The 24,525-nt window shown below is 35.6% G+C and overlaps 1 protein-coding gene across 3 annotated transcripts; it reads left to right on the forward strand.

Moving 5' to 3' along the window:
• Window positions 1–201: 201 nt before the first annotated feature.
• TLCD4 (TLC domain containing 4) lies at window positions 202–23,360 on the forward strand. Of its 3 annotated transcripts, none has more exons than XM_062581417.1 (9): window positions 202–239; window positions 650–710; window positions 1,237–1,339; window positions 5,340–5,505; window positions 9,199–9,288; window positions 14,054–14,112; window positions 15,980–16,074; window positions 18,677–18,750; window positions 21,633–23,360. In XM_062581417.1, exons 3-9 carry the CDS (start codon window positions 1,279–1,281, stop codon window positions 21,946–21,948), a joined length of 861 nt encoding a protein of 286 aa, XP_062437401.1. In that variant the 5' UTR covers window positions 202–239; window positions 650–710; window positions 1,237–1,278; the 3' UTR covers window positions 21,949–23,360. The 3 variants fall into 3 exon arrangements, with proteins under 3 accessions (XP_062437401.1, XP_062437404.1, XP_062437402.1); XM_062581420.1 differs by lacking the exon at window positions 202–239 and adding an exon at window positions 315–377; XM_062581418.1 differs by lacking the exon at window positions 202–239 and having other exon boundaries at window positions 592–710.
• Window positions 23,361–24,525: the final 1,165 nt, after the last annotated feature.

The following is a 24,525-nucleotide window of genomic DNA, read 5'->3' on the forward strand; positions in this document are numbered from 1 at the left end:
GTTGTGGTGGGCCCGCGGTGAGCCCGCCACCCGCGGGCCGGGGCGGCAAGCGGAGCGCGGCGGCGGCGGCGGCTCGGCCCCTTTAAGGCTGCGGCTGCCGTAACCCGACCCCGCCGGAGCCGCGGCCACTGGCGGAGCATCCTGCGCGTGGGGAGGGCCGTCCCCGCCGCGCCGCGCCGCGCCGTCCCCGCCGCCCGCGGGAGGCATGGCGGAGGCGGCCGCGCTCGCCCCGCGCCCAGGTGAGGGGCGGCGGGCGGGGCAGCCGGGGCGCCGAGTGCCGCGGCTCCGGCTCCGGCTCCGGCTCCGGCTCCGGCGGGGCTGCGCGGGGCTCCGCCGGCGGGCCGCGCTGCGGGCGGGGCTCGCCGCGCCGGGACGAGGTAAAGCCGCTGCGGGCGGAAAGCTCCGAGCCGCCGCGTGAAGGCGGCGCGTCGGGCGCTCGCGTCTCCGCGCTGCCGGCATCTCCCGGGGCCCCTTCCCCGTTGTGCAGCTCGCAGTCAGCACCTCTCACAGGCTGGGTGCTCCCCCCCCCCCTTTTTTTCCCCTCTGTTGCTTTCTGACTAAAAACTTCTTGCAATGTTTGAGGAAATCAATGTTTTAGATAAGTGGTGTTGCAACACGTTGTGCACCTTGTGTCCTCTTTTTATAAAAGCATGCTTGATCGTCTGGCTGCTTTGGTGTCCAAGAGCAGGAAGCAAACTGGAGCTTGTGGTGTGAGTATCTTCACGTAGAAAAAAGCGGTCTTAAGCAGTGGTTAGCCTGATTTTTTTGTGCGCGTGTGTGTCCCCACAGCACTGTTGTGACATGCTGGGAAAATTTCCTGCATTTCTTACTAGGGTAAGAGATCAAATACGCTACATACAATCAAACTGGGACAACAGAAACAACAGTCAGAACCAACAACAGAGCAAAACACAAATATTGCAGATGTTTTATTGCTAAGCTTATTATGGAATGTGCAAACAGTCAGTAGTCCCAGGCTGTTCTTTGTGAATTAGTGTGATAAGTCTTACAAAGATCGGATTTAGCTTTCAGTTTTAAAGAGATCAAGAGAACGCACGTCTGAATGGGGTGTCCTGGTATCATAAGCAGCTTTAAGGAGTAATCTTATTTGGTAATTGATCAAACATGTCTTGAAACCCAGCCTTAAAAAAAGAAAAAGGCTGTGGGCCTTGCACCCTAATCTGTACCTCCTTGCTCTGCCATGTGGTTATATGTGACCATTTCTTATTTTTCCAGTGAAAGATTGATCTGACTCAGGAGAATGGTGAAATGAGGTAAATGATAAATCCTGTTGATGATATGATACTTGGTAACTCTTTTGCTCCTTTATACTCTTTTGGTAAGTGTTGATTTGTTTCTGTCAGAAGTATATAATAGTTTTGTATTGGGGCTGAATGAATGTGGATTTTTAATATGGATTTTTTTTTTCCAAGTAAAAACAGTATTGAGGGGAAAATGTAGAATTTTAAGACCAAAAGAAGATAAAAGATCTTGTTGGGCATATTCTTGCTGAATGTGATTGAAAAACTGTATTATTATCTTTCCCAAAACTAATGGGGTCAAGAGAGCAATTTGATACTCTGTTGGACATGTGTAATGAATAACTTGCTGGAATTCATTAGTTCTAGAGATTTACTAGTATTTACTTACATAAATACTGCATTGATAAGTTGTAAGAGAGTTTTGATCACTTGCAAGTAATACTGAGCTGAATAGTCATTATAGTCATTATAGAAAACTACTGTTAGGAAAAGATCACTATTAAATAGCTAATGGAGAGGAAGCAACTTTGTTTTCCTGAAGTACAGAGCAATTACACATCACCCTCCTGCCTTTCTCCCCCTTTCCCTTCTCACTCAAAACCTCCATCAGCTGACTGAATAGCAATCAATGACTATGCAGTTTGGGGGATAAAGTGTCTACCCGTATATAATCCATGACGTTGTGTATCTTGGTCAGACTTTGCTGGACAGTCGTAAGAAAATATTAGGGCAGAAAAAACAAGCTGACTTTGGTCATTTTCCTCAGGGCAAAGAAATCATAAGTAATCAAAAGCTTATTTGATTTCTTTTAAAACATAAAGTTTGATTCAACAAGATAAAACTGTGGATTTTTTTAAACAAAAAAAGTAACTCAGATAAATAACAGTTAATTTTCAAGTTAAATGGGATACAGCTGGAAACAAAGATATGAACAAATGTTTATAGTTGCGTTGTTCTTTCATCTCATATAAAACATATTACTTACACCTGACTGTTAAGAGTGCTCTGTTTTAGTTCAATTTAATTTGTGCAATTAAAATGTGCAGTTACTTCTGATCTTTCCTACTTAATGCACTGAGACAGTATCTTGATAATGCATATAAGAAATCATTTTCTGAAATCAATCTTACAAAATTCTTATGAGCCCAACCATTAGAGGTTGGGTGAGTGATTTCTTCTCTGCTACCATATTTCCTCTCAAACTCATCACAGTTCTGTTGTTGCTATTTAAGCTGATGAGAGATATATGTAGATAATACTTTGGAAAGTCAGATCATACCCTTCTACACAACTTTTTTTTTTTTTTTTTTTTTTTTTTCCTCTTAAAAGGGATTCTTTTAGAAGAAAGATCAGTTGTTTTAATTCATCTCTTGGAATGGATGTTAGGGAGGTTTTTTGTTTAATTCCATCATCTTCTGTATTAAAATGAACACCTAGCATGTACTGAAATATTGCTTTATTAGAAATTTCTAATAAAATCCTCTAGTGCTAAGAAAACAAAACATGGATTCCTTTGTTCAAGAGATTATGTTAGCATCTTTAAAAAAAACATGCTAGTAGAGTCACTGCACATTAATAAAATTGGTAGGACCTGGAGATTTTTTTTTTTTTTTTAGTCAAGAGGATGAAGTAGTTGTGATTTGATGTTCAGTGTTTTTGCTATTTTCTGAAGAGATTTGTTTTTAACAGGTGTTTTAGCTTCTTTACTTTTATACACTTCAGGAATTAAACTGACACTTTTTTTTTCTCTCTCTCTCTTTCTCTTTCTTTTGTGTGAGCCGAGACTTGCTTACTACTGATTAGATGAGGCCATAACTAACTTCTGGTCTCAGCAGTGAAACCTGGAATATGCACCATACAATGTTTTTTAGTTGATTTTTAAATTGAAAACATGTAAAATGCAACTGACTGTTCTGTTTCTTCAAGCTGAAGAGTTTTTAAAAATTAAAACAGTGTCTGTAGTGTTTTAAACTGCATGAAGAGCACATAAAATTTCTTTTGTATTTTTTATGTTCATGGTTAATGCAGACAAATGGAGAAATACACAGAAAACTCGGTGTAAAAATACTTAAGAGAGCATACTGAATATTCAGGACAGTATTTGAACATGGCATTTTTAATAGACTAACACTAAAAAGTATTCAAGACTAGTATGCTGCAGAACTAGAATAGGTCAACAGAAAAACACCTGTAATGAACCAATTTGTTGCAATGCATTGCGATGTGTATAGGTTAATTTTTTAGTTAGGAGTCTTCTGAACTGAATCACTTACTGCACTTGTGTTGCGTAGCAGTCCCAGCGTTTGCAGGCTGGATTCCTTTCAGATTAAACTAAGCAGGAAATGTGCTCTGAGAACACAATGAATATACTCCAACAACTGTGGAGTCTCTGGGACTAGATTACAGCTAGTCTGAAGTAAACACCTGAAATCCGTATGAAATGGATGCAAGTTTTGCTCAGAAGGTCTGCTTCTATTTATCCAGCACTATCTGTTTATGTAGCATTGGTTTCTATTGTAAGTGCTAGTCAGAGAATGTTTTCACATAATTCACATTGTTTTTTCCTCTTTGATTCTGTAGAGGGGGGAGGAGGAGAGAAAAGCATTTGAGATCATTAAATTCTCTGTTTTTAAGCTTTGAAGGACAAAAGTGTTTGATTTTGATTAGCTCATATCTATTTGTAATACACTTGTTAAAACTCCAGGTTTAATTACAAAACATGTTCCAATACATTTGTTTACCATTTTCCCAACATATTTAGAACATTTAAGCTATTTTTAGATGGGCTACCCTTTCTTTCATTTGTTACAGTTTCTATCTAATTGCATTGTAGATGCAATTTAAAAAAAAAATAAATTTTTTTATTTTATAATGCACGTGAACTAAAGGCAGACATAAATGCGTTATTTAGTTGTGTCAATTTTTGCTGACTATTAGGTCAATATAGTAACATAAAATCACACTAGCCTCCAAGATTTCATTTTGTTTTTAGTTCCCTTATTCAATAAATCCCCCCAAAGTGACAGCAGTTATTTAAATGGCTATTAAAATCATCTAAATCAAATCAATCAGTTATATTTCTCATTTTCCTTTCTGTTCAACTTAATACAAATTGACTTCTTATGAATTTGTAGCCTTTGCCAGGCTTTGAATATAAAACACATCACAATACCGTCAAACCAGAGATGCATGTCAGAAAATTGTGGTTTCTGGGAAAATATCATTCTGTCTTATAAAATACTGGAGACACGGGAGAAATTACTGAAATGTTTAGAGACTGACATTTATGTTTGGAATTGTTTAGATATTTATTTAGGCCTCATGAAATACATAAGCAATAGGCATCTGAAAAACTCTGATAATAGAAAACTTTTCATGGTGCCATGAAGTTGTGCAAAGCTTAGATCTTTCATATAAAGAAGAAAAAGCTCCTAATACTGTAGACTACGTACTGTCACAGAAGACAAGCTTGCAATTGTGAACAAAGGGCAGATTGAGAGCTACTTTGTCTCTGTAAAGCATACAGACAGACATAAAGCTGTTTTGAGGTTATCCGTTCCTGAGGCTTTTCCTAACTGACCTGAAAAATCTCTCTACTCTAGTTACCTGATTTCACTTCCCCCCCCCTCCTTTTTTTTTTTCCAAATCCTGTTAATAGCAGTCAATCTGCTAAGAACTTCTGCAGTTAAAACTCATCTCATTCCTTGGTGAGAGAGGAGACTTGTGTGCAGGCAGGTGGAGCCTTGGAACCTCCGGTGGGTGGAGGGATCCAATAGCAGAGACTAGGGAGGATTTGATAATATTTCAAAGTCTGAATATTCCTCCCTGCCCTTTCTTTGTGGATAAAATATGTGTGACTTTAGACAGCAACTGTCTAACTATACGTATGTTAACACCCTCTCCCCAACTTTACATATAAAAGTTTGGGGATAATTCTCATAAGCAGAAACATTGACAGGATGGAAGTTTTTAATGAATAATATTTCATGTGGTAAGTTAGCTGTTGGAAGTTTTTTTTTGTGGCTGCTTAAGACAGTTAAATGAAGAATGGACTGAAATTACTGTTTCTCTTCACAGACTTAAGAGCTATGGCTTCCTTCAGTGACCAGACTATTGGTATTGCTGTTGCCAGTTTTGCTGTATTTCAGGTCCTGTTCCACGTTTTAAGTTCTTGGATATCAACACGAATAACTCCTGGTTTTAACAATCTCAGCCAAAAAAGAAAGATTGAATGGAATTCAAGGTAAAGTGTTCAAAACAAACTGCAAATAACGAACTACCTGAAACTGTTAACACCTGTGTGTGTATATGTGTGTGTATGTATACATACATACATATATATATATAAAGCTGCAGAAGGGTTAAGTTAAACACGAGCTCAATGCTTGAGTAGCCTATTAAAATATTTTTCAGATTTTTATGAGCTTGAAAAATCATACTGTATTGCTTTCACTGCACTCAAAACACATTAGTCATCTCACTGTGCCTACTCTGTGCTGTTTAAAGGCAGTATCGGGATACTTTTAAAACTGGTTCCATTGTTTCAGGCAGCATTAGTAACACAAATTATTTTTCTCTTCCATTTGGCAAACATCCACTTGCAGTGTTTTTAATGGCACCATCTTAATTTCATTTCAGTCTTTGAATATTTATCTATTTACCTGAGCATCTTTTCAGGATGCTGATTCATGGTATCAGTGCAGTAAGTTTATCTCCTTGCTAGAATCAACAATAGAGGCAGAAGGGGAAACTAAACTAAACTTCTTTTGTGTTGGAGCTGAACTTCTGTTTGTAAGCCACATCAAATGACCCTTAAATTACATAATAGGGTTTCTGAGGACATATCCCATGCCTGTTAGCTCTATGCTAAGCTGTAGTGCTTTGCATTATAATGTATGAATTGCTTCACAGATTATAAGTCTGCTAGAAATAAGCTTCTCTGTTCTCACCGGGCTACAATATAAGGTGTTTAACTAATCAAGTTGAAAAACAAAGCACCTCTGGCTGTGCCCCTTCTTACTTCTTTTTACAGCTTTTCTGGGAGCTGAGAGTAGAGTATAGATGTTAGTTCATATGTGAGTCACAGCCCAGTGCTACATTCTGTTCTGAAATTAGAAGGCATGAAAATCAAAGCACAGCTCATCAGCAGCTTGTTGATGTTTTACCTTTCTGAGGAGGGTGTCCTGATGGAAGTGGAAAAGGCTAGGAGTGTTTTTTGTTTCCATGACAAATTGACTGTTAATGCTGGTAGCTAGAAACAGTGTTAGGTCAAACCACTGCATCACACCAGTGTTTCACCCAAACAAAGAGACATCTTGAGATGTAACTTACGTGTTTGTAGTATATAGACATAAATATGCTCTGCAGACAGCTGTTCAGGTAGAGAAAGTCACTACCTCCAGTTAAAATGAGTTGGATTAGCTTAAATGTTTTAAAATGCTTTGCTGTCTGATCTTATATTGAACTGTCATAGGGAGCGCTCACACAAATGGTTCTGTTGGCAGACCTGAAGGAAACTGGCACAGAGTATGGTTATGCATTTTTATCAGCTCAGCTGGGTCTGGAAGAGGGTATCTATCCATAGCCCGAGTAGAAATGTAGTATTGAAAATATATTATTACCATTTGGAACACTTTGTAGATCAGCCTTTTGAGCTGCAGCTCTAGAGTATATTCTCTTTACTATCAATTTATTCATTCTAATCTTTCAAGAATTATGAACCAATAAAGTAACTGATTCTGAAATCTTAAGTATACAAACTGTCAAAACTGAGTTAAAAATTATATTTGGTCACAGATGTAGTGAAACTCTTCAATTTGCTGTGCATAAGTTCCTGTTGCTTCTTCTGTAATACATATTTGTACTGCTATTTAGCAGTTGCAAAAAAAAAAAAAAAAAAAAAAAAAAAAAAAAGAAGTATTTCATACTAGAGGAGTAAGTATGCAACTTATCAGTGCAACTTTTTTATTTGCAGTTTAATGAGGAGTTAAATGATGCAAGCTTTGACAATAATTTCAAGGAAATGTACTAAGCTTGATAGCTTGACCTAGATTCCATATTAAAATGGAGTGTTGTGCTACTTCTCTTCTGTGCCTTCTTCTATGGAAAAACTTGAAAGTGCAGAGTGCTTTTTTTTTTCTCCTTCTTTTTTTATTCCAATGCTATATTTGTATATAGCTTATATTCTAAATTTTAAGTTTGCATAAACAGCTGCTCCTGAGACAGACTGTGACTCCAAATGCATGAACTGTGTTTTAGGATAAATTTAATCTTCAATATTACCCTCTTCTGAAGTTCAAAAATCCCAAGTATTTCTCAAACACTAATCTTGCACATCATGCTTCAATTTAAAAAGGAAGTGAAGTTCGTAGTCTTCTGTAATTCCTGGTTGCTAAGAGTTGACATTTTAATTAAGCTGTTAATTATTATTATTACACTTCTGATAACCAAATTGTCTTACTTAGGAAAAAAAAAAAGGCCTATGTAATAATAGTTAGTAAATATTCTCATCCAGCATGCTGTGTTTGGCTATTCATATTGTATTGATGCAATATGACAATTGATCCCTTTCCCCCTTTCCCCCCTACTTCCTTTGCAATATCTTCCTCAAGAAAAGGCTTTTAAGATGTCTTCTTTAAACCTTGCATAGTAGCATTTAGGTTCCTGAGAATAACTTACACACATTTAAAACATTAACTTCAAAATAGATTTATTCAATATGTACAAAGCTGCCTTGGAAACTAACTGTATCTATACATTTGTTTGTATATTGTTAATGTATAACTGTATAATATAATGTATAACTATATAATACAGTGCAAAGTAATGCACAGTGTGTAACTTAGAGTTCTCATGTTTGAAATACTATCCATGATTCAGTAAAAGTATTTTGACATGTAACTTTTGTTCTTTGTGGTCAGACTTAAAAAGTGGGAAAGCAAATAGTAGGTGCACGATATTACATGCAGTTTATGGCTGTGTTAAATCTGTGGTTAGATGAACAAGGGTTAATTTACACGTTTTGGACATATGCCTATTGCATTGTTCTACCTTGCAAGAATACAGTCAGATAGAAAAGGACAGAAATGACAGAACCCCTACCAAAGGTCTCCGTAAGGTAAGTAATTACCTTGAAGTGTTTGTGAATATTCAGAGTCCATGTGTTATGCATACACACCGTACACTTGAGACTGGAATCTCTAGGAACAGGTATTAGCACTAGAATATGGACAAGGCAACTCTGATTACTATGGCTTTATGTAAGATGAAGGAGCAACATGGGGAGTGTGAAATAGTGAAAGTGAAGCTATGAGTTGCATAGTTCACATGAACCTGTAGCTGTTATAACTCAGATAGTCAGTTACCCCCTTTGTTACATGTAAACACATGCACTTTGAAAACTGGAGTCTCATTCGAATGCTCTTGAAATTCTTTTTGAAGATCTTTCTGAAATTCTACTTGATCGGATTTCTGATTTAATGCCCCCCTTTTCTGAAACCTGAATGCAGCAGATATGATTTTGGCTCATTTATTAATTTGGTGCCTGAAAGGAGAAACCTGCTGCTGTGGTACATGTGGACTAATCTAGATATAAAATACAAGATATATTCTTGAGTTTTTCCATTGAGCAGGGCAGTGCAGTAAATCTTCATTTGAAGAGCTATCTGTCATATTGTCAGTAAGGATTCATTAGCATAAGAGATAATTGGGAAAAATAATAGATCTCAATAACTTTACTTTCAAACCTTACTTCTTTATGATGGTCTTTCCCATCTGTATCTGGTCAGTCATATGAATGGTTGGATGTAATGTAAAGAAGAGATGGTTGTTTATTACAAAGGCATATGGATGCAATTGAGAATTGCTTTGGAAACATCCTTCCTTTTGTATTATATTCTAAATTGTAGTATCTATTTGTGACTGTGATCTGTTTCAGGACAGTGTCCACAATCCATGCCTTGGTGGTTGGTATTTTCTGTTTATATATTTTGTTGTACGATGAAGCTGTTAATGCTGACCATCTCTGGTAAGACATGTTACATATATGCTATGCTTACATAATAAAATAACATAATTGAGAATGAAAAAATAGGACAGTGTTATGGAAATAATTGATTAATTTCTCTTCAAGGAATTGTGTTCATTTTTACACCTGTCCATTTGATAATTATAAATTATTTTGTCAATTTTAATGCATTATTGTATTATGTTTCTGAAGTAGAATACAGCATAGACAACTGATCTGAAATAGCATACTGAATTACTAAGGTGCAGAACTAAAAGTACAACCTAAATGAGTAGGACTGAAACTGGGCTATTTACTGTAGTCTTTTTTTCTGTGAGAAAAACACAGACAGAAAAGTTGGAACAGCTTACTTCATATATGAAATACACAGGTACAAAAATGTACAAAAAGGATAAGTTAAATGAAGGTATTTATTTTTCAGCCTCTCCAAAAGTTTCTATCATTTTTTTTTTTTTAGAAAAAAGTCAAAAAATTTATCTTCAGAAGGAGTGGGAATATTTAAACTTTTCTAAAAGTTTCTCAAGTTAACAAAAACATTATGTATTAAGCTTAATCATTTCTTGATATCTAGTTATATTGTTTTGATTCAGTCTTCTTCCCTGTCCCCTCTTTTCTTTTCGAGGGGGAAAGAGAGAAGGAGAAAGACAGACAGACGGACAGAAATGGAAGATGCCATTTATTTTAGTTGAGTTAATTATAGATTGCTATTGATATTTTGAAGTTTTACTCATCCTCCAAGACCCTTTCCTTCTGGAATAAAGAGGCTACATTTTTTCCTAAAGGGTAGCTAAGTACCTTTAAGTCTTGTTTCATATTTCTGTCACAGGTTGTTGTAAAAGGACCATTGTGTCAAAGGACCATGCTATTGAGTCAGCTTAAACTTGCATAAATTTAACATTTGATACTTTTTCTGCTTTTTTGATACTGTAAATTAATGACAATGCAGTGTGGACTGGACAGGATTGGGTGCTTGAAGCTATGAATTTTGATTGCAGCTCTACCACTGACTTGTTATATGGCTCTCTATAACATTAATTGCAACATGAACTTCTGCAGCATTGGCCTCTTCTTTAAGTAGTGACAGTCTTAGCTATCTGGCATTTTCTCCACTGTATTTTAGTATGTTTGGAGAGATCAAATACAGTTGTCTGCACATCTTATGAGGTCTGTTAACCATGCTGAAAAGCAACAGGTTACTTTAATTTAATGCATGCATTGCCTTCTGCATGTGTGCCTGCATGTGTGTTGGAGTAAGATTTATGAGATTCAAGCTTTTATCTTGATTTATTTGAGTAGATTTTGTTCTAAAAGGTCAAAATAAATCATGAATGTCAGAAATAAAAAACGACTTGGTGAAGTTAAATGAATTGTGTCTTAACATTAGTTAAATTTTCCTGGTATTGTTCTAGAAAAAAGTCAGATAAACTAGAAAAGTAACTTTTTGTTCTTAATAAGTTTGAGCAAAGTAATGTTAGATAACTTCTTGTATACAGCATTGAAAATTTCATCTTTCTTAAGGAGTCTTAGCATCCAAGATTTTATAAAAAACATTGAATCTTAAAACAGTCTACCTTCCTTTGGGAGAAAGCTAGTCTGTATTTCTGCTCTTACTTATAAATAGTTTTCTCTCCTTAGATACCTTTCAGAATAACTGTTACCTATGGCTTTATATGTGGTAGAATAAGGATTTTTTAAAATATATATTTAGAAGTTTACTAGTGGAAGGTTATCTGATCTATGTTTTTCAATCAAAGCTTCAGGTTCATTTTATGGCAGTATGTCTCTAAGTTTTTTTTTCCTCGGGCAAAAACTCAGTGGTTTCAAGAATTTGTCAATTAAAATTCCTCATAGAACACATTGTAGATCTCAAAATCAGTATTTTTAATTATTAAACTAAATATATTAAAATGTATGGAGTATCACTTAACCTATTTAAAGTAGTTGTAATGATTTGAATTCATGTTCATGTAAGTGATAGAGTTAAGTGCAAAGAAATACTGAACGTATTGCCCACAACATTGCAAGTACTTGTGTACAGCCTGTCAGTAAAATAAAATATTGCTTTCCTGGTAGCACTGTTTTGTTTGGCTTTCTACTACCAGAAGCTACCAACAATGCCAGAAATAAAGGGTAGTTTTCTCAGAAATTGCAGATGTACTTATTCTTTTAAGGCTGACTTTTATGTTACTCTTAAAAATGAGATAGCTAGCATTTATGTGTATGTTCCCCCATATGCCATATTGCATATGCAGTCACTAAATCCCTAATTGACCATATAGAGCTTTAACAGTTTTTTTTTCCATCGTCTGTTTTATGGCTTAGCTATACATTAAATCTTAACTTCACCTCACAGTTCCGTGCCATACTTTTAATTTTTATATTGATTCATAGTTGAATCCACATAGTTTTGATTTTAATTAAATAAGACTGGAGAGGAAGAAGCAAATTCTAAGGGAAATGCCAGATGGATTGTTGCAAAGCTGGTCAATCATGTGGAAATCTTTTTGAAAAGCAGACATAATCTGTGGGACTCAGACATTTAAAGGTACAAAGGATGTGTGAGCCTTTCTATAGAAGTCTCGCATAAGCAGTGTGAGAAATATTTGTGAATCTAGCTTCAATGGTTTACAAGTAAATGACCAGGGATCCTTGATAAACCTTCCTTGGCCTCCTCTGTTCCTGTAGCCTGAGAACATTGCCTAGGTCCTCCAGTTTTGGACTACAAGGAAGATTTTGATAGAGATGCTCCTTCCCTCTAGTTGCTGGCACTGTCTCTGCGTAGTTACCAACTAGATGGCAGTATCCAAATGGGTTCTTTCCTGCAGTGGGGTTGGTAGGGGAGGGATTTGTTAGCTTGCTTAATTGTTTGCCTTAAATAAGGAAAATCTCAAGTTCTGAGCCTCTTGATACATCAGCCTAACTTCTAGGTTTATGTGCGGATGTGAAGCTTAAAAGCATGATGATACCATAGGTCTTGAAAGGGGTCAGGACTTCTGCTAATGAAAGGATGGAAAGAAGGTGTAGTCCATGCGCTGCTGTTAGGTTATGTGTGAAACTAGATGCAATTAATCCTAAGGAAGGATAATAAAGAATGGAGCATTGATAATTTAGAAGGAGATATCTCCCTTAAGTGTGTACACCTTTTTTGATGGTCTAGGATTTCCCATAACAGTTTGCCTTTTTTTTTTCCTGTGTATAATTCAGACTAAGATAACATAGGCTCTACAGAAACTGTTTTTGAGGTGTGTGAGAATAACATTATGGAAAACGTGGAGGTGGTAGAGATTAGATAGGGAGATGGAGAAATAAGTGAGTGAAGTTGTAACTTCTCAAAAGAACAAGCTTTTTCATTTAGCTGTCCACTCTAGGGTTATTACACTGTCTTTTTAAAGTGTGATATTCAATTAGTATTTGATTTTTATCCAGTATGACTTTATTTGAAAAGATGCTTAAGGAAGGCACATCATGTGGACACTTGGATGTTATATCTATCTGTGCATGCTTCTACATAATTCGTTTGTCTCACGTGCTCCTCAGTCACTCCCTGTTTGTCACTCCTGGAACTTGGTTGTACCAAAACTAGGCTGCAAACATCTGGTTTCATAACCATTCCATTGTGCTTCCCATTCTAGAAGATTGATCAGGAAATCTAGAAAACTTTAGAATAAATTCTAATCTTCCCATTAATTAGGATTAATTTGGGATTCTAACAGGGAATCTTTCTGGAAGTATTTGGAAGTGCCAAATGGATAGTGCACCCATATATGCTGCTCAAGTTTTGGTTTAGAAAGTCTGGAGAGAGTTTGTTGCAAGGTGGCCATTTTCCTGGAAAGACTGAAGGGAAATGGATCATTCTCTGCCTCATCCAGATAAGGGCTCTTAAATCTCAATCTTGAGTTCAGATGTAATCTGGCTGATTCATGCTTAAAACAGATGTAGATTTGATGCACAACTTGGTGTGTGCGTAAAATAATCTTTATGCAGAGGAAAAGAGAGCTGCTTTTCAAATTCCTCAAAGTAAGGATGTACAGAGGACAGTGGAAGAACAAATGAAAGTTACTTGTTATATTTCCCCATTTTGAGCTGTATGCACAAGTTTGGGTTTGAATATCCTGGAGGAACTGATGTTATATGCATGCTCCTAGGAGCCTTGCTTGCTGAATATTTAGAATAAAAATGGAAGAGACAGAAGATGTGGAATTATTCCACTAAGCACTCCTACTGGAAGGTTCCTTGAGCACAAAGAATTGGCAAATAAATTCCTATCATATGTTTTCCTACTCTGCTTATCCCTGTAGATGTAATAAGCATTCATCATCTTATATATATGAATAGTATGAAATGAGTAAGACTTTTTTTTTATCTTCCTTAGCAAAGTTTTAACATGAGCAGAAGAGCAAAAAGGAAGTTGCAGTGTGCCAGTTAAAGTGCTGTGAGACACTATTTGGTCTGTTCTCTTTCATTCTCTGACTGTTTCCAGAGAAACCAGTTCATGGTACCTGCTGAGTTTCAGTTCTAGTCTCTAGCAAGCTTCCCAAGGCAAGAGGTAATCCTGATTAGGGTAGTTAGTAGGTGTCTTCTATCTTGGTGGAAAAAGAACGTGTTTTCCTGACCAGGAGCTTCCTCATCCGAATATCATAATGTCTTACTGATGTGCCAGGTATTAGGTGACCTGATGGACATAACAATGTTTGACATGTGTATGTCCTTTGCAAATTATATTGTTATGAAGACTGTAACTGTGCGTTTTTTGGTATTTTTACAGGGGTGACCCTTCAGTTGTGAAACTGAATATTGCTATTACCACAGGCTACCTCATTTCTGGTAATTATGCAATGTGTATACAATGCACACAATGTATGTGTTTATATAGAGTCACTACGCTGAAAATGTGCTGTACGTATGCAGTACAGATTTTAGTGTGGATTTTAAAATTACTAATGTAGTTGTGCGTTTTGATGAAATCGCAGGATTTTGCTGGTGGATGTGAAAGATGCAAATGGTATCTCCACAGGCGCTAAGGAAATGCCCTGTGTGGTTTTATGATGGTCTGATACACAACCTCCAACTCACTCTTGTTCTTCAGCCAATTTAGGTGTTAAAAGGTGTTAAAGTAGTGCTCTTCACTCACTTCAGGGTGTCTAGAACTTCTAGTACTACTAGATATTTTTTTTCCAATGACTTCAAAATGCCGGCAGAGGCAGTTTAGTAACCCTCATAACAAGCTGAGGCAAGTGATGCCATAAGATCCCTCCCATACCCACTTTCTAATTTCACTTTAAGCCAAAATGTAGTCCCATGTTTAAAATTAAGAATTTTTAAATTTTTTTTGATATAACATTTTCCATTGCATGTTTTCTATTCTAAATTACTTACTGTTAACTAAAATTGTCTTGGGAACATTTTTTTACAGAGTATTTTGGAGCTTTCTTTTATTGTCTGTGGGCATGCTGACCTGTTAAAGCCAAAATGTTTTTTGATTCATACTATTTTCAAGGAAAACTTCTCATGTTAGGATGGAGTCTCTGCTCAGAGATCGAGCCATGTACTTGATTCTGTCAGACTAGATTTCTCGCCCCGATGGTCTGGATAAACAGGTGATCAGAATGCCTACTGAGAATGTGGGCTGGGTTGAGTGTCTGGTTTGTCTGCTGGAGGAACTTCATCTCCCTTGTTTAAATTCATTGGTGTCTATTTTTGAATAATTAGACATTAGACTTTCATGATAAGTTAATGAGTGCCTTTGAATAGAGACCTGAACCTGGCTACTAATTCTTTCTCACTTCCTTATATAGTTAATGTTTAATTATTTACAGGAAGTGGAGCAACTCTGTCAGATAATGTGGAGTCCTGCCTGAGGATAGCTAATTTTTATAAAAGAGATCAGGACACTCATTGGAGATAATTATTAAAAAAAAAAAAAAAAAAAAAAAAAAAATAGGCCGAGGTGGAAAGTCTTCAATTTGAAACATTGGTTGCCTGTGTTCCAGGGCAATGTACTAAGTACTTATTTATTTGGAGTTTCTTGTTCCAGTAAAGAACATAAAAAAATCTCCTGAAATCTCAAACCTTTGAGAAGGCAAAAAGGAACTTTAATGTCAAAGCTTTCAATACAAAGCTTTCAATACAATGTTAACTCAGGTACTCTACATTGCTTTTGCAGTAATTGAAGAATTCTGATTAAATAAACAAAACTTACTTTTCATTCCAGGTGTCCCTTTCAAAATGTTTTTGCTAAATGGTTTCCTGCTTGCTAATGTAACTCCTCGCTTCACAAGTCACATAGTAAATCTCTGCATCTATTGTATATGTTTATTGGCTATGCTCCCTGCCCTTTGGGGAAGTGTCCTTTTTTTGAAATTTGTGGGCTCATAAGCATAAAGTCTTGTTATGAGATTCTGGATCCATTTTTTTTTCCAAAATATTTCAGCTAAAGCTCTTGTCCCTGTACTTCCCTTAATGTGGAAAAAACAATAATTTATGGCAACTGTTGGAAGAATACTGTTGCTTAACTCTCTGTCATAACTTTTACTACCTAAAAGAGAGTCTTTACCCTAAAGATAATCTTCAAAGATCATTAATACAGAATGCTTCTACAGGTACCATATGTCATTGTTTACAACCCTAGAAACTTACAGAAATGCTATTATCAGGTAAATGGTAATATGTTCTTATTTCTTTTCTCTTGTAGATTTGTTGCTTATTATTTACTACTGGAAGGCTATTGGTGACAAATTTTTTGTGATACATCACTTGGCAGCTCTGTATGCTTACTCCTTTGTGCTGGTGAGTGCAGATGAGATAGACAAAGGTGCTTTATAGATCTCATTTGCTTAATGATTAAAAAACTTATCGCTATTTGGTGTGTTATCCTTGTGAAATGCATATCTATATTTTCAGTTACCATTACTTTCTAAATAGTGTTATTGGTCACTTGTGCTAAGCGCATACCTTTGCAGTATTATAGCCCTTTAACAAAAATATGTCTAACTTGTTTATCTTGTTGAAACTGGAACTTTATTCAATTTTTGCTTTAGAGGGACTTGAGAGAGAGGGCCTTATGTGGTTACGGGAAAGGATTTCAAATAAAATCACAAGTCCTTGTTTAGTCAGAAAAATCAGAAGGAAACAGTTTCGATTGGTTATGTTCTGCTTGTTACTGTATTTACAAGGCATTTCCATAGATCAATGATCTCTAAATCTGATGCATCTGTTAGTCAGCTGGGTGATTTTTTTTTTCTTTTTTTACTTAAAAGAATCTAAGAATTCTGTTATGGCATACAGTGTAATATAAAATATCTATTTTATACTTTACCTAGACACTGTTAATAGAACACTCTACTACTTTGGTAGAGAATATTTGAGAAATGTATTCCACTTTAATTGATGTTATAAGTTATTGAACAGCTAGTAGATAGTGCCTGTTAATATTTAATATTAGTATGCCAGTCTGAATAATGTGCAATGCTATGTGGTTCCTAAATATATGTTAAAGGAACCTTATCAACTATTTAGCATAGGCTAACTTCAGGTCTTTTTATAGCTGTTTGAGATTTGTCATGTAATTTTAAAAGTTCATTGACTCTCTGAGACTTTATGTTTAAGGTTACATTAGAAGGGAAACTGGATGACTGATTGTATATATCCATAAATATCTGTGGCCTACATACATTGAAGGAAAAAGGGGAAGAGAAGGATATAGTTCTAGGATAAAGACTAATTTAATTGCTCTTTGCTGCTACTAGGTGGAATTTCCTCAAAGATGACTTGACAGAAATCCTGCTAATCTCCAAAATAGCACTCCAGAATTACTTCTGAAACCCCCTTCAATAAATAAAGTTATTTTAAAAATGCACTATTTCATCTTCTGCATCTCTTTCCCAACGTACTTCCTGTATCCCAAGATTATGATAGTGTGGTGTAGCAATATGGAATAGCAAGCTTTCACTTAACTTTCATTTACCTATTAACAAAACCAAAGATTTACATATAGTTAGATAAGACAAAAAGCAACGCACAAACCCTTGCATACCAAATTTATCTTGGACTTAATGTCAGATCTCCCATGTTATTGTTTAAAGGAGGTGAAGAACACTAACATGTAAACACTCTTTGGAGTTGAAGATAATTAGATCTACTAGTATTATCATGAGTGAAGCTGAATTAGAAAGAACTGAATACTAGAGAAACTAAAATATCACTATAAAGGCTAATGCCTTGATGTTAAAAAAAAAAAAAAAAAAACCCAAAAACCAAAAAAACCCCACCCCATTAGTTGTTTCTGGAGTAAATGGAAACTGTAGTTATTGCATGAACTTTGACTTCTTTTTTATTTTTTTTTTTAAGAAGTTTTTATTATTCAGTTCCAACTTTACCCTCAAATGTCTATGTGTTACTCTCACTAGCTTATCTTCAGAGGAAGTTTTTCATAGGTATCCTGTTTCAAAAATGGCTTTGAAGATGGGAGATAATTTGATTAAGAATGCAGATTCTGTTTGGTATAGTGCTAAATCTGATGTGAAATGCCTGAGATACTAGATGTTGATATATCTAGTGAGGAAATGAGGAATGATTACATTCATACTGTGGGTTGTTCAGGAGTATTACTGATTTTTTTTTTTCGAAAATTTTTGACTCTGCATTTATGAACTGCTACTTACCTAGTCATGATATAATGGACATTATTTATAGCAGGTAGCACAACCAAAAAATGACACAGAGGTTATTCTATATTTTTGTTATTTAGAGGAAAGTGTTCAGTTACAATGTAGAACAATACAAAACTTGACACCAGCACAGAATAGCTGTGCTCTTCTTCCACAATATACAGCAGGGACTAAAAGAGAATTGGTGGAAAGGGTTTCCCCTGCAATGGGAAGGAGAGAAGAATTTAAGGGCTTTTTGTGCCTTCTTTGCTGCCAAATAACAGCCAGCTATTCATCTTCATTTTCGCAAACTACATTCCCTAAAACATTATAGGGGCTTTTTCCAACAGTTTATAGTGATTCTGTTTCAATTTATTTAAGCATGAGAAATCTGAAATGTTTATAATTATCATAGATGATAAACAGTAGTAGTTATAATGATTCTGTTGTGCCAGTGTCTTCTAGCTAGCTTTCCATTGCATCTTAACTGTAAAAATTTTAAAGATTTATTTAAAATGCTATAAGAAACTGTTGCTTCAAGATAACAGAAGAACCTTTGTATCTTTTGTAGTAAGCCTTATTTTGAAATTGTAAGGAAAGTAGTTGCAACTAACGAATTTGTTTGCTATCAATTTTAGTAAATAATTTGAGACACTATCATTTTTGTGTTGCTTGAAGACTTTAATCAAGATTTAACTGCTAGATTGTTGAACTTTGTATGTCTATTTTATTTTGATAACCAGAGCAAAGGTTTGTTGGCTTATTTTGGAAACTTCCGTCTGCTTGCAGAGTTCTCCACTCCTTTTGTGAATCAGCGGTAGGTGATTCTTAGTGAATTTTTACCTAATTCTTTTTGTGTAAATCTGTGTTATTATTTATTTCACTTAGGAAGTTTTATGTTGCAGAACATTAGCTGAAAGTGAATTAATACATATTTAACTAAATATTACTGTCTGGAAAACTTCTACTATGAAAGCTTTTAGCTGCTATAGTCGTGGTACTACATCTTATGTATTCCTCACAAGTTCCTCTTTAGAGTACCCTTCATATGAAATGATAACTTTTCATGAAACTACTGAACAAAAACTTTCATAAATATAGTATTTGTTATTAGCCTATGTGTGTTCATTTAGTTATTATAATGGAAGCTGTAAGTTTCAACAGCGATTTTGTTTTTAACATCACGGACCTGCAAAAAACAAAAAAGGCAAGATAGCATCATTAGCAGAATCGTTGGAAATGCAGTGCTCTAGATAATGTGAAGCCTATTTTACAATACTGCATAATGTATCCGTATTAATATATGTATATAAACATATAGATTAATGTAAATATATACATGAGTATTTTCAAAAATAGTTCTAGAAATAAATTTGAAAGCTTAAAATAGAAAATTACTAAAGCATCTAAATACAGCTGAAATGGATGTACTTCACACCTTCGATAAGAAAAAGTGGCAGAAGGCTCTGTTGCAGAGTTCAGTGACGGGTGAACCCTGCTACGACTTACACGGGAATCTCTGCTGTGGATGTCAGGAAAGGATTGTGGTAATGCCGTGTGTCACACACAGGGACAAGCACTCAGAGCTTTCAGGTCTGTAGGTAGAGCGGCCTGTCTCTCTCCTCACTCCTTAGCCACTGTGACCCAGATGAAGACAAGGACCTGCCCTGGGAAGAACTTGCTCTATGAGAGGGGCTTTGGTATAAGGGGGCATTGGTATCCTTCTTCATTCTTTGTGATACCAAGTGATAGGTGATACCTTGGTGACAGGACCAAATCTTTCAGTGTGGCAGATGCCTGTTCCTCACCCATGCTTCTTAGTGTGTGTGTCTACTTTAGTGATTTTACACGTGTGGCATCTATGTTATTTTCCAGGTATCTGTAGAGAAAGGCAGGGTAAGGTGGGAAAAGGGAAGAGAAAAGAGGAACAGTAGTCCTCCTGCAAAAATGATATCCAAGTATTGCCCATTACAACACTGTGTTTGTAGACTCTAAAATGTTTTAGGAGACAGATCTTGAGGAAAAGATTGTGTTAAGTTTCCTTCTGAATATTTACTTGGCAAATTCAACTTACAGGAGGACAGAATAGGATAATGGAGCTCTACTGAGGTTACTTTTATTTGCTCACACACAGTTGGGTAGGTATTTTTAGTCTAATCTGTGTCCCCTGTACACAGAGAAATGGAGAAGGGGGTAAAGAGATACTTCTTTTAAATTGTTTTGGCAACACAAGGAAGAGCAGAGTGAGAAAATGAAAAAAGGTAGTATGTTACTGTATTGGTGGTATTATATTTTTAAGATAGCATCATATTCTAGATTTTTTATTTGGAAATTCATGTCCCAGCAAATGGCTGTTCTCCAACTGAATTTAATCATGAAAGGATTTTGTCCTGGGTTTAAGTGGTACCTATAGGTACCTTTCAGATTATATTGTTAGAAAGTACAGTGATACTTCTGGTTATTAAAAGAAATACTATATTATGATTCTTTTAAAATGCCTATACCTGTGAGCATGTGTTCCTGAATACCCCCATTTACTGCTTTCTCAGAAAAACAGAAGTAAGTATCTGTAGGATATAGTCCCTTGCACTAAGAGATGTCATCTCATCAGTGGATGAATATTTTTTTCATTAAATCTGAAGAGAACCAGATGCAGACAGTAACGTAAATTTTTGATAATGATTTACATTACATCTCATTTGCATTCTTAATATCATCAAAAAGAGTTGTTATTAAAATGATATTCTAATCTCAGAACTGAAGCATTTTCATTGTATTTTCTATCTCTGCTAGGATTATCTAACTGAATAATATCTGCATGTCAAGCATTGACTTCCTGCTATGTTAATATCAACATTCATATAATTAATTATGGACAGTGATGCGTAAAATGTTAAATGCATCAACAGTGTGATTTACTGGCTTTCATTTGTTGGAATTTGGTGGGATAGGGAAATACCCTTTTTCCAACAGTTACCTTTGGTAGATCACAGTAAACATTAAAAACTACTTATATTATTTGTGGAATCTGCACAATATATACCAAGTAAAATAGAGGCTCTCATTGTTAGTCTTACCAAATATGTCAGGTCCCTTTCTTCGTCAGTCCAGTAACTGCTGCTGTGTATCCTGCTTCTAGACTAACTGCTGGGGAAGCTGGCTCTTAATCATCTCAGTTACACTCTAACCAATTCCTGGAGCGTTTCTGTTAGAGTTGAATGTCTGACAAAATTTTTTAGTATATCTGTAATTACCCAGGCTATAATCTGTAGGTAATTAAATGAAAATTAAGGAGATACAAAGCTCCTATGTCAGAATTGCTTTCAGGGAAAAAAACTTTTTTTCCAGTTGTTCATTGGTGCAAATTACCATAGGAAATAATATAAAATATGAATTATAGAGTAATACATGTCATAGTGACTGAAATGCATATTTGTTGTGTACTGATTTGCAGTTCATATCAGGATTTTCTACATATTATTCCTGTACCTTACTGAATATCACACAGTGCTTACCTTTTTTGTAACTGAGCAGAAGGGTTTACCAGTTAAGCCAAGACAAAGGGCAGTAGTTTAGAAAAGAGAAGGTTAGAAGTAATTAATAAAAATAAATAAAATTTAAAACCCCATAAAATAAAATCCCTCTTTAATGGAATGGCTTTAAGTCTGCTTGGTATCTGTGAGCTCCTCTCTTTTGCAGGTGGTTTTTCGAAGTATTGGGATATCCCAAATCTTCAAAAGCCAACATTGTCAATGGTGTGCTGATGACCATTGTGTTCTTCGTGGTGAGAATCGCAGTCATGCCTATGTATTACAGCCGTGTAATTTCTGCATTTGGAACAGAGGCTTTTGAGAGGTTAGGATTTGCAGCCCAGAGCGCCTGGATTATCTCAAGCGTTGTTTTGGACGTTATGAACGTGATGTGGATGGTCAAAATTACAAAAGGATGCTACAAAGTTATTTGTCTTATTGGACAGGAGGAAGCCAAAACTCATAAAAATGGGAAATCTGACTAGAAATCACATGCATAAAATGAAACTTTTACCATGAAAACAGTTTGGGTTCACTGAAACAGTGCACATTTTTGCTATGGAATTCTCCTCTTAAGGAAACAAGGTATTACCTCTGTACCGATCTTATTCCTTCCCTAGCCACACTGCCTGCACACCCAGGGTCACGCTTTAAGGATCTTACCGAATGAGGAACAACAGCGTAAGTTCACACAAATGAATTCTAGGTGTTTGTTCTCAGCACTTAACAAACTACTGAAATTAGAAAGGAACTGACTGGTAATGTGGTGGTTGTCTACCAGTGTGTTCTCAAGTGTCTCACTCAGGTTTCTCAGATTAATATTTTATAAATCCAATGAATATTGACTCTCTCTCTCTTAGAGGAAAAAAAAGAAAAAAGAAAAACAAGAAACAAAAAACAACAACAAAAACAAAACACAAACTCCTGATATGGTGCAATTTTCCTGGCATGTTCCTATGTTTTCTTGTAGGAATATTTAGCGTTAACAATCAAGATTTCATTCTTGACAACTTTTTAATTTTTGCAAGAAAAAAAATAAGCTTTGATTCTATGAAGTGTTTTACTGCTTTTTGTTCTGTTTATATGCATGCACACCATTTGGAAGGATTTATGAAATGATTTCATCTAAAATGCTGTATTATAAGACCACAATATCTTTTTAAAAATGTCAAATTTCTCCAATTTTAATGGAATATATTAACTTCTACTGTGTTAGCTTACGTACAGTAGTACATCTACTAAATCTCCCATGGTAATTTTTCATAAGTTAGCATGCTAAATGATATGTGGAAACAGCATAATTCTTACTATAGTGACTTTTCCTTTGCTGCTATTATCTTTGAGAAGTATTGTAACTCCCCCTGATTGTTTTTTACCACGGGACATTTGGGATGTTAAGTTTAATTGTAAGGAGAGAAAATTCTTCTGTGTATGAGCTGTGTAACTTAATACTTTTTCTTTTGACACAGAAATGACTCATTTGCTAGGAAATACTGAGGTCTGTTTGCCCCATTTTCATTGTTAATCAGATTGGAAGTCTGAGATGTTAATTGAAAACATTTTTGAATTTGGAAAGTAGTTAACTTTGTACGTGTTGAAAAAAAATGTGTCAAAATTTTCAAAGCTATTGAGTAATTCTGTAGAAGACAGTTCATATCTATAGAAAAATGGTTTTTTTTTTTTTTTTTTTTTTCAGAACCACACGTTTTTCAATAGGTACTACAAATTTAGAGATTTGGAGGATGTCAGAGAGAAATCTTAACATCAAGGAATGATTTAGAATCTAAATTATAATGCAATTCGAGGGAATTCTGTGTTTTCTTTTATCATTTTGAGAACTGTATTTGTATGAATAGTTTGGTTTTATTTTTGCTTGTTTTAAACTATCTGATTTGAGACTGATCAGCTTCTGTTTTTTTCTTTGATGTTACTTGTTAAACCTTCTGATAATGTGGGCTGAAGTATGCATTTTTCACTTATTGTTTAAGTGTTTATACTAATTTTTGTAGCGGACTGTTTAAAAACCTTTTTTTTAAAAAAAGAGAAAATATTTGCCCTATGTGTAGGATATTTTATTTTCTTTTTGTCCTCTTCCCTTTAACAAAGCTTTGTGAAAATAGCTCGTATCCCTGCAGACCAAGGTGTCAGTGCACAGGTACTGTGCTTTCAGGTGAGAGAAGCAGAGCTCCCCTCCTAGGAGCCAGGTGTCTGTAGGGTAGCTACAAAGGGGACCCCGTAGGCTGCAATGCCTCATAACCAAGGTAACTATGACAGTTTAGTTTGCCCGGTCAAAATAATTTCATAGAGTATTTTTAAGTTCACTATTTAACTGGCAGTCATTTTTTTTTTCCCAATGCCATTTTTCAATCCTGCCACCTTAGAGGAGATGTCAAAGATTGTTAATGCTTCAACTCTTTTGTTTTGTGCCTATTAATACTTCAGGTGCACAGACAAAAGATCTGTTTATGCCTTGGGAAACTTGGCAATTATTTTGTTTAACTGCGGGGTTTTTTTTTGAATGAATGCCGTACTTTATCTGGGTGCTAAAAAAACCATGCTCTTGGTGAACTGATTCGGTGGCCTGCTTTGCTGAAAGAATATTTATATGAACTTGCAGAACCTGGTGTCCTTTAAGGTAGTGATTTTGGTGTACCTAACCAAAATCTAGTCTACATACAAAAGCACTATGTATTATTTTATGATTTAAAGATGTAAATGAAATACATCTTGTGCAGTTTAAGTCATTAGATCAGGGCATTATTTTGTAGTAGCATGTTGCTGTCTCAAATTAATTTCAAAGTTAGAAAATTCAGTCCTTCAGGAGAACACATTTGAAAGTAGAAGTCTGCCTTTTTATTCAGGAAGTAGGATGAAAAAATGATAATTTGAAGCAAAGCTTAAAATGACAACTTATGAATGCTCTTGTATTTCCTCCCTTCTTAGCATTAATCTAAATTTCAGTAGCTTAAGCTTTTGTTTGTTTCCAGTGTAGAGCACTCATTAAAACAGACTGTTTCCTTCAGTTCTAGATGTATTTTGTATAATAGGGAAGAAAGAAGTCA

This window comes from Rhea pennata, chromosome 8 (genome assembly GCF_028389875.1).
Source record: "Rhea pennata isolate bPtePen1 chromosome 8, bPtePen1.pri, whole genome shotgun sequence".
NCBI classification, from domain to species: Eukaryota; Metazoa; Chordata; class Aves; order Rheiformes; family Rheidae; genus Rhea; species Rhea pennata.

Excerpts from the sequence above, each read along its gene's own strand:
- TLCD4 (XM_062581417.1), top strand. The coding sequence starts at position 1,279 with ATGATAAATCCTGTTGATGATATGATACTTGGTAACTCTTTTGCTCCT. Across the intron at positions 9,289-14,053 it reads GTTAATGCTGACCATCTCTG|GGGTGACCCTTCAGTTGTGA; the intron begins GTAAGACATGTT and ends GTATTTTTACAG. Across the intron at positions 14,113-15,979 it reads CACAGGCTACCTCATTTCTG|ATTTGTTGCTTATTATTTAC; the intron begins GTAATTATGCAA and ends TTTCTCTTGTAG.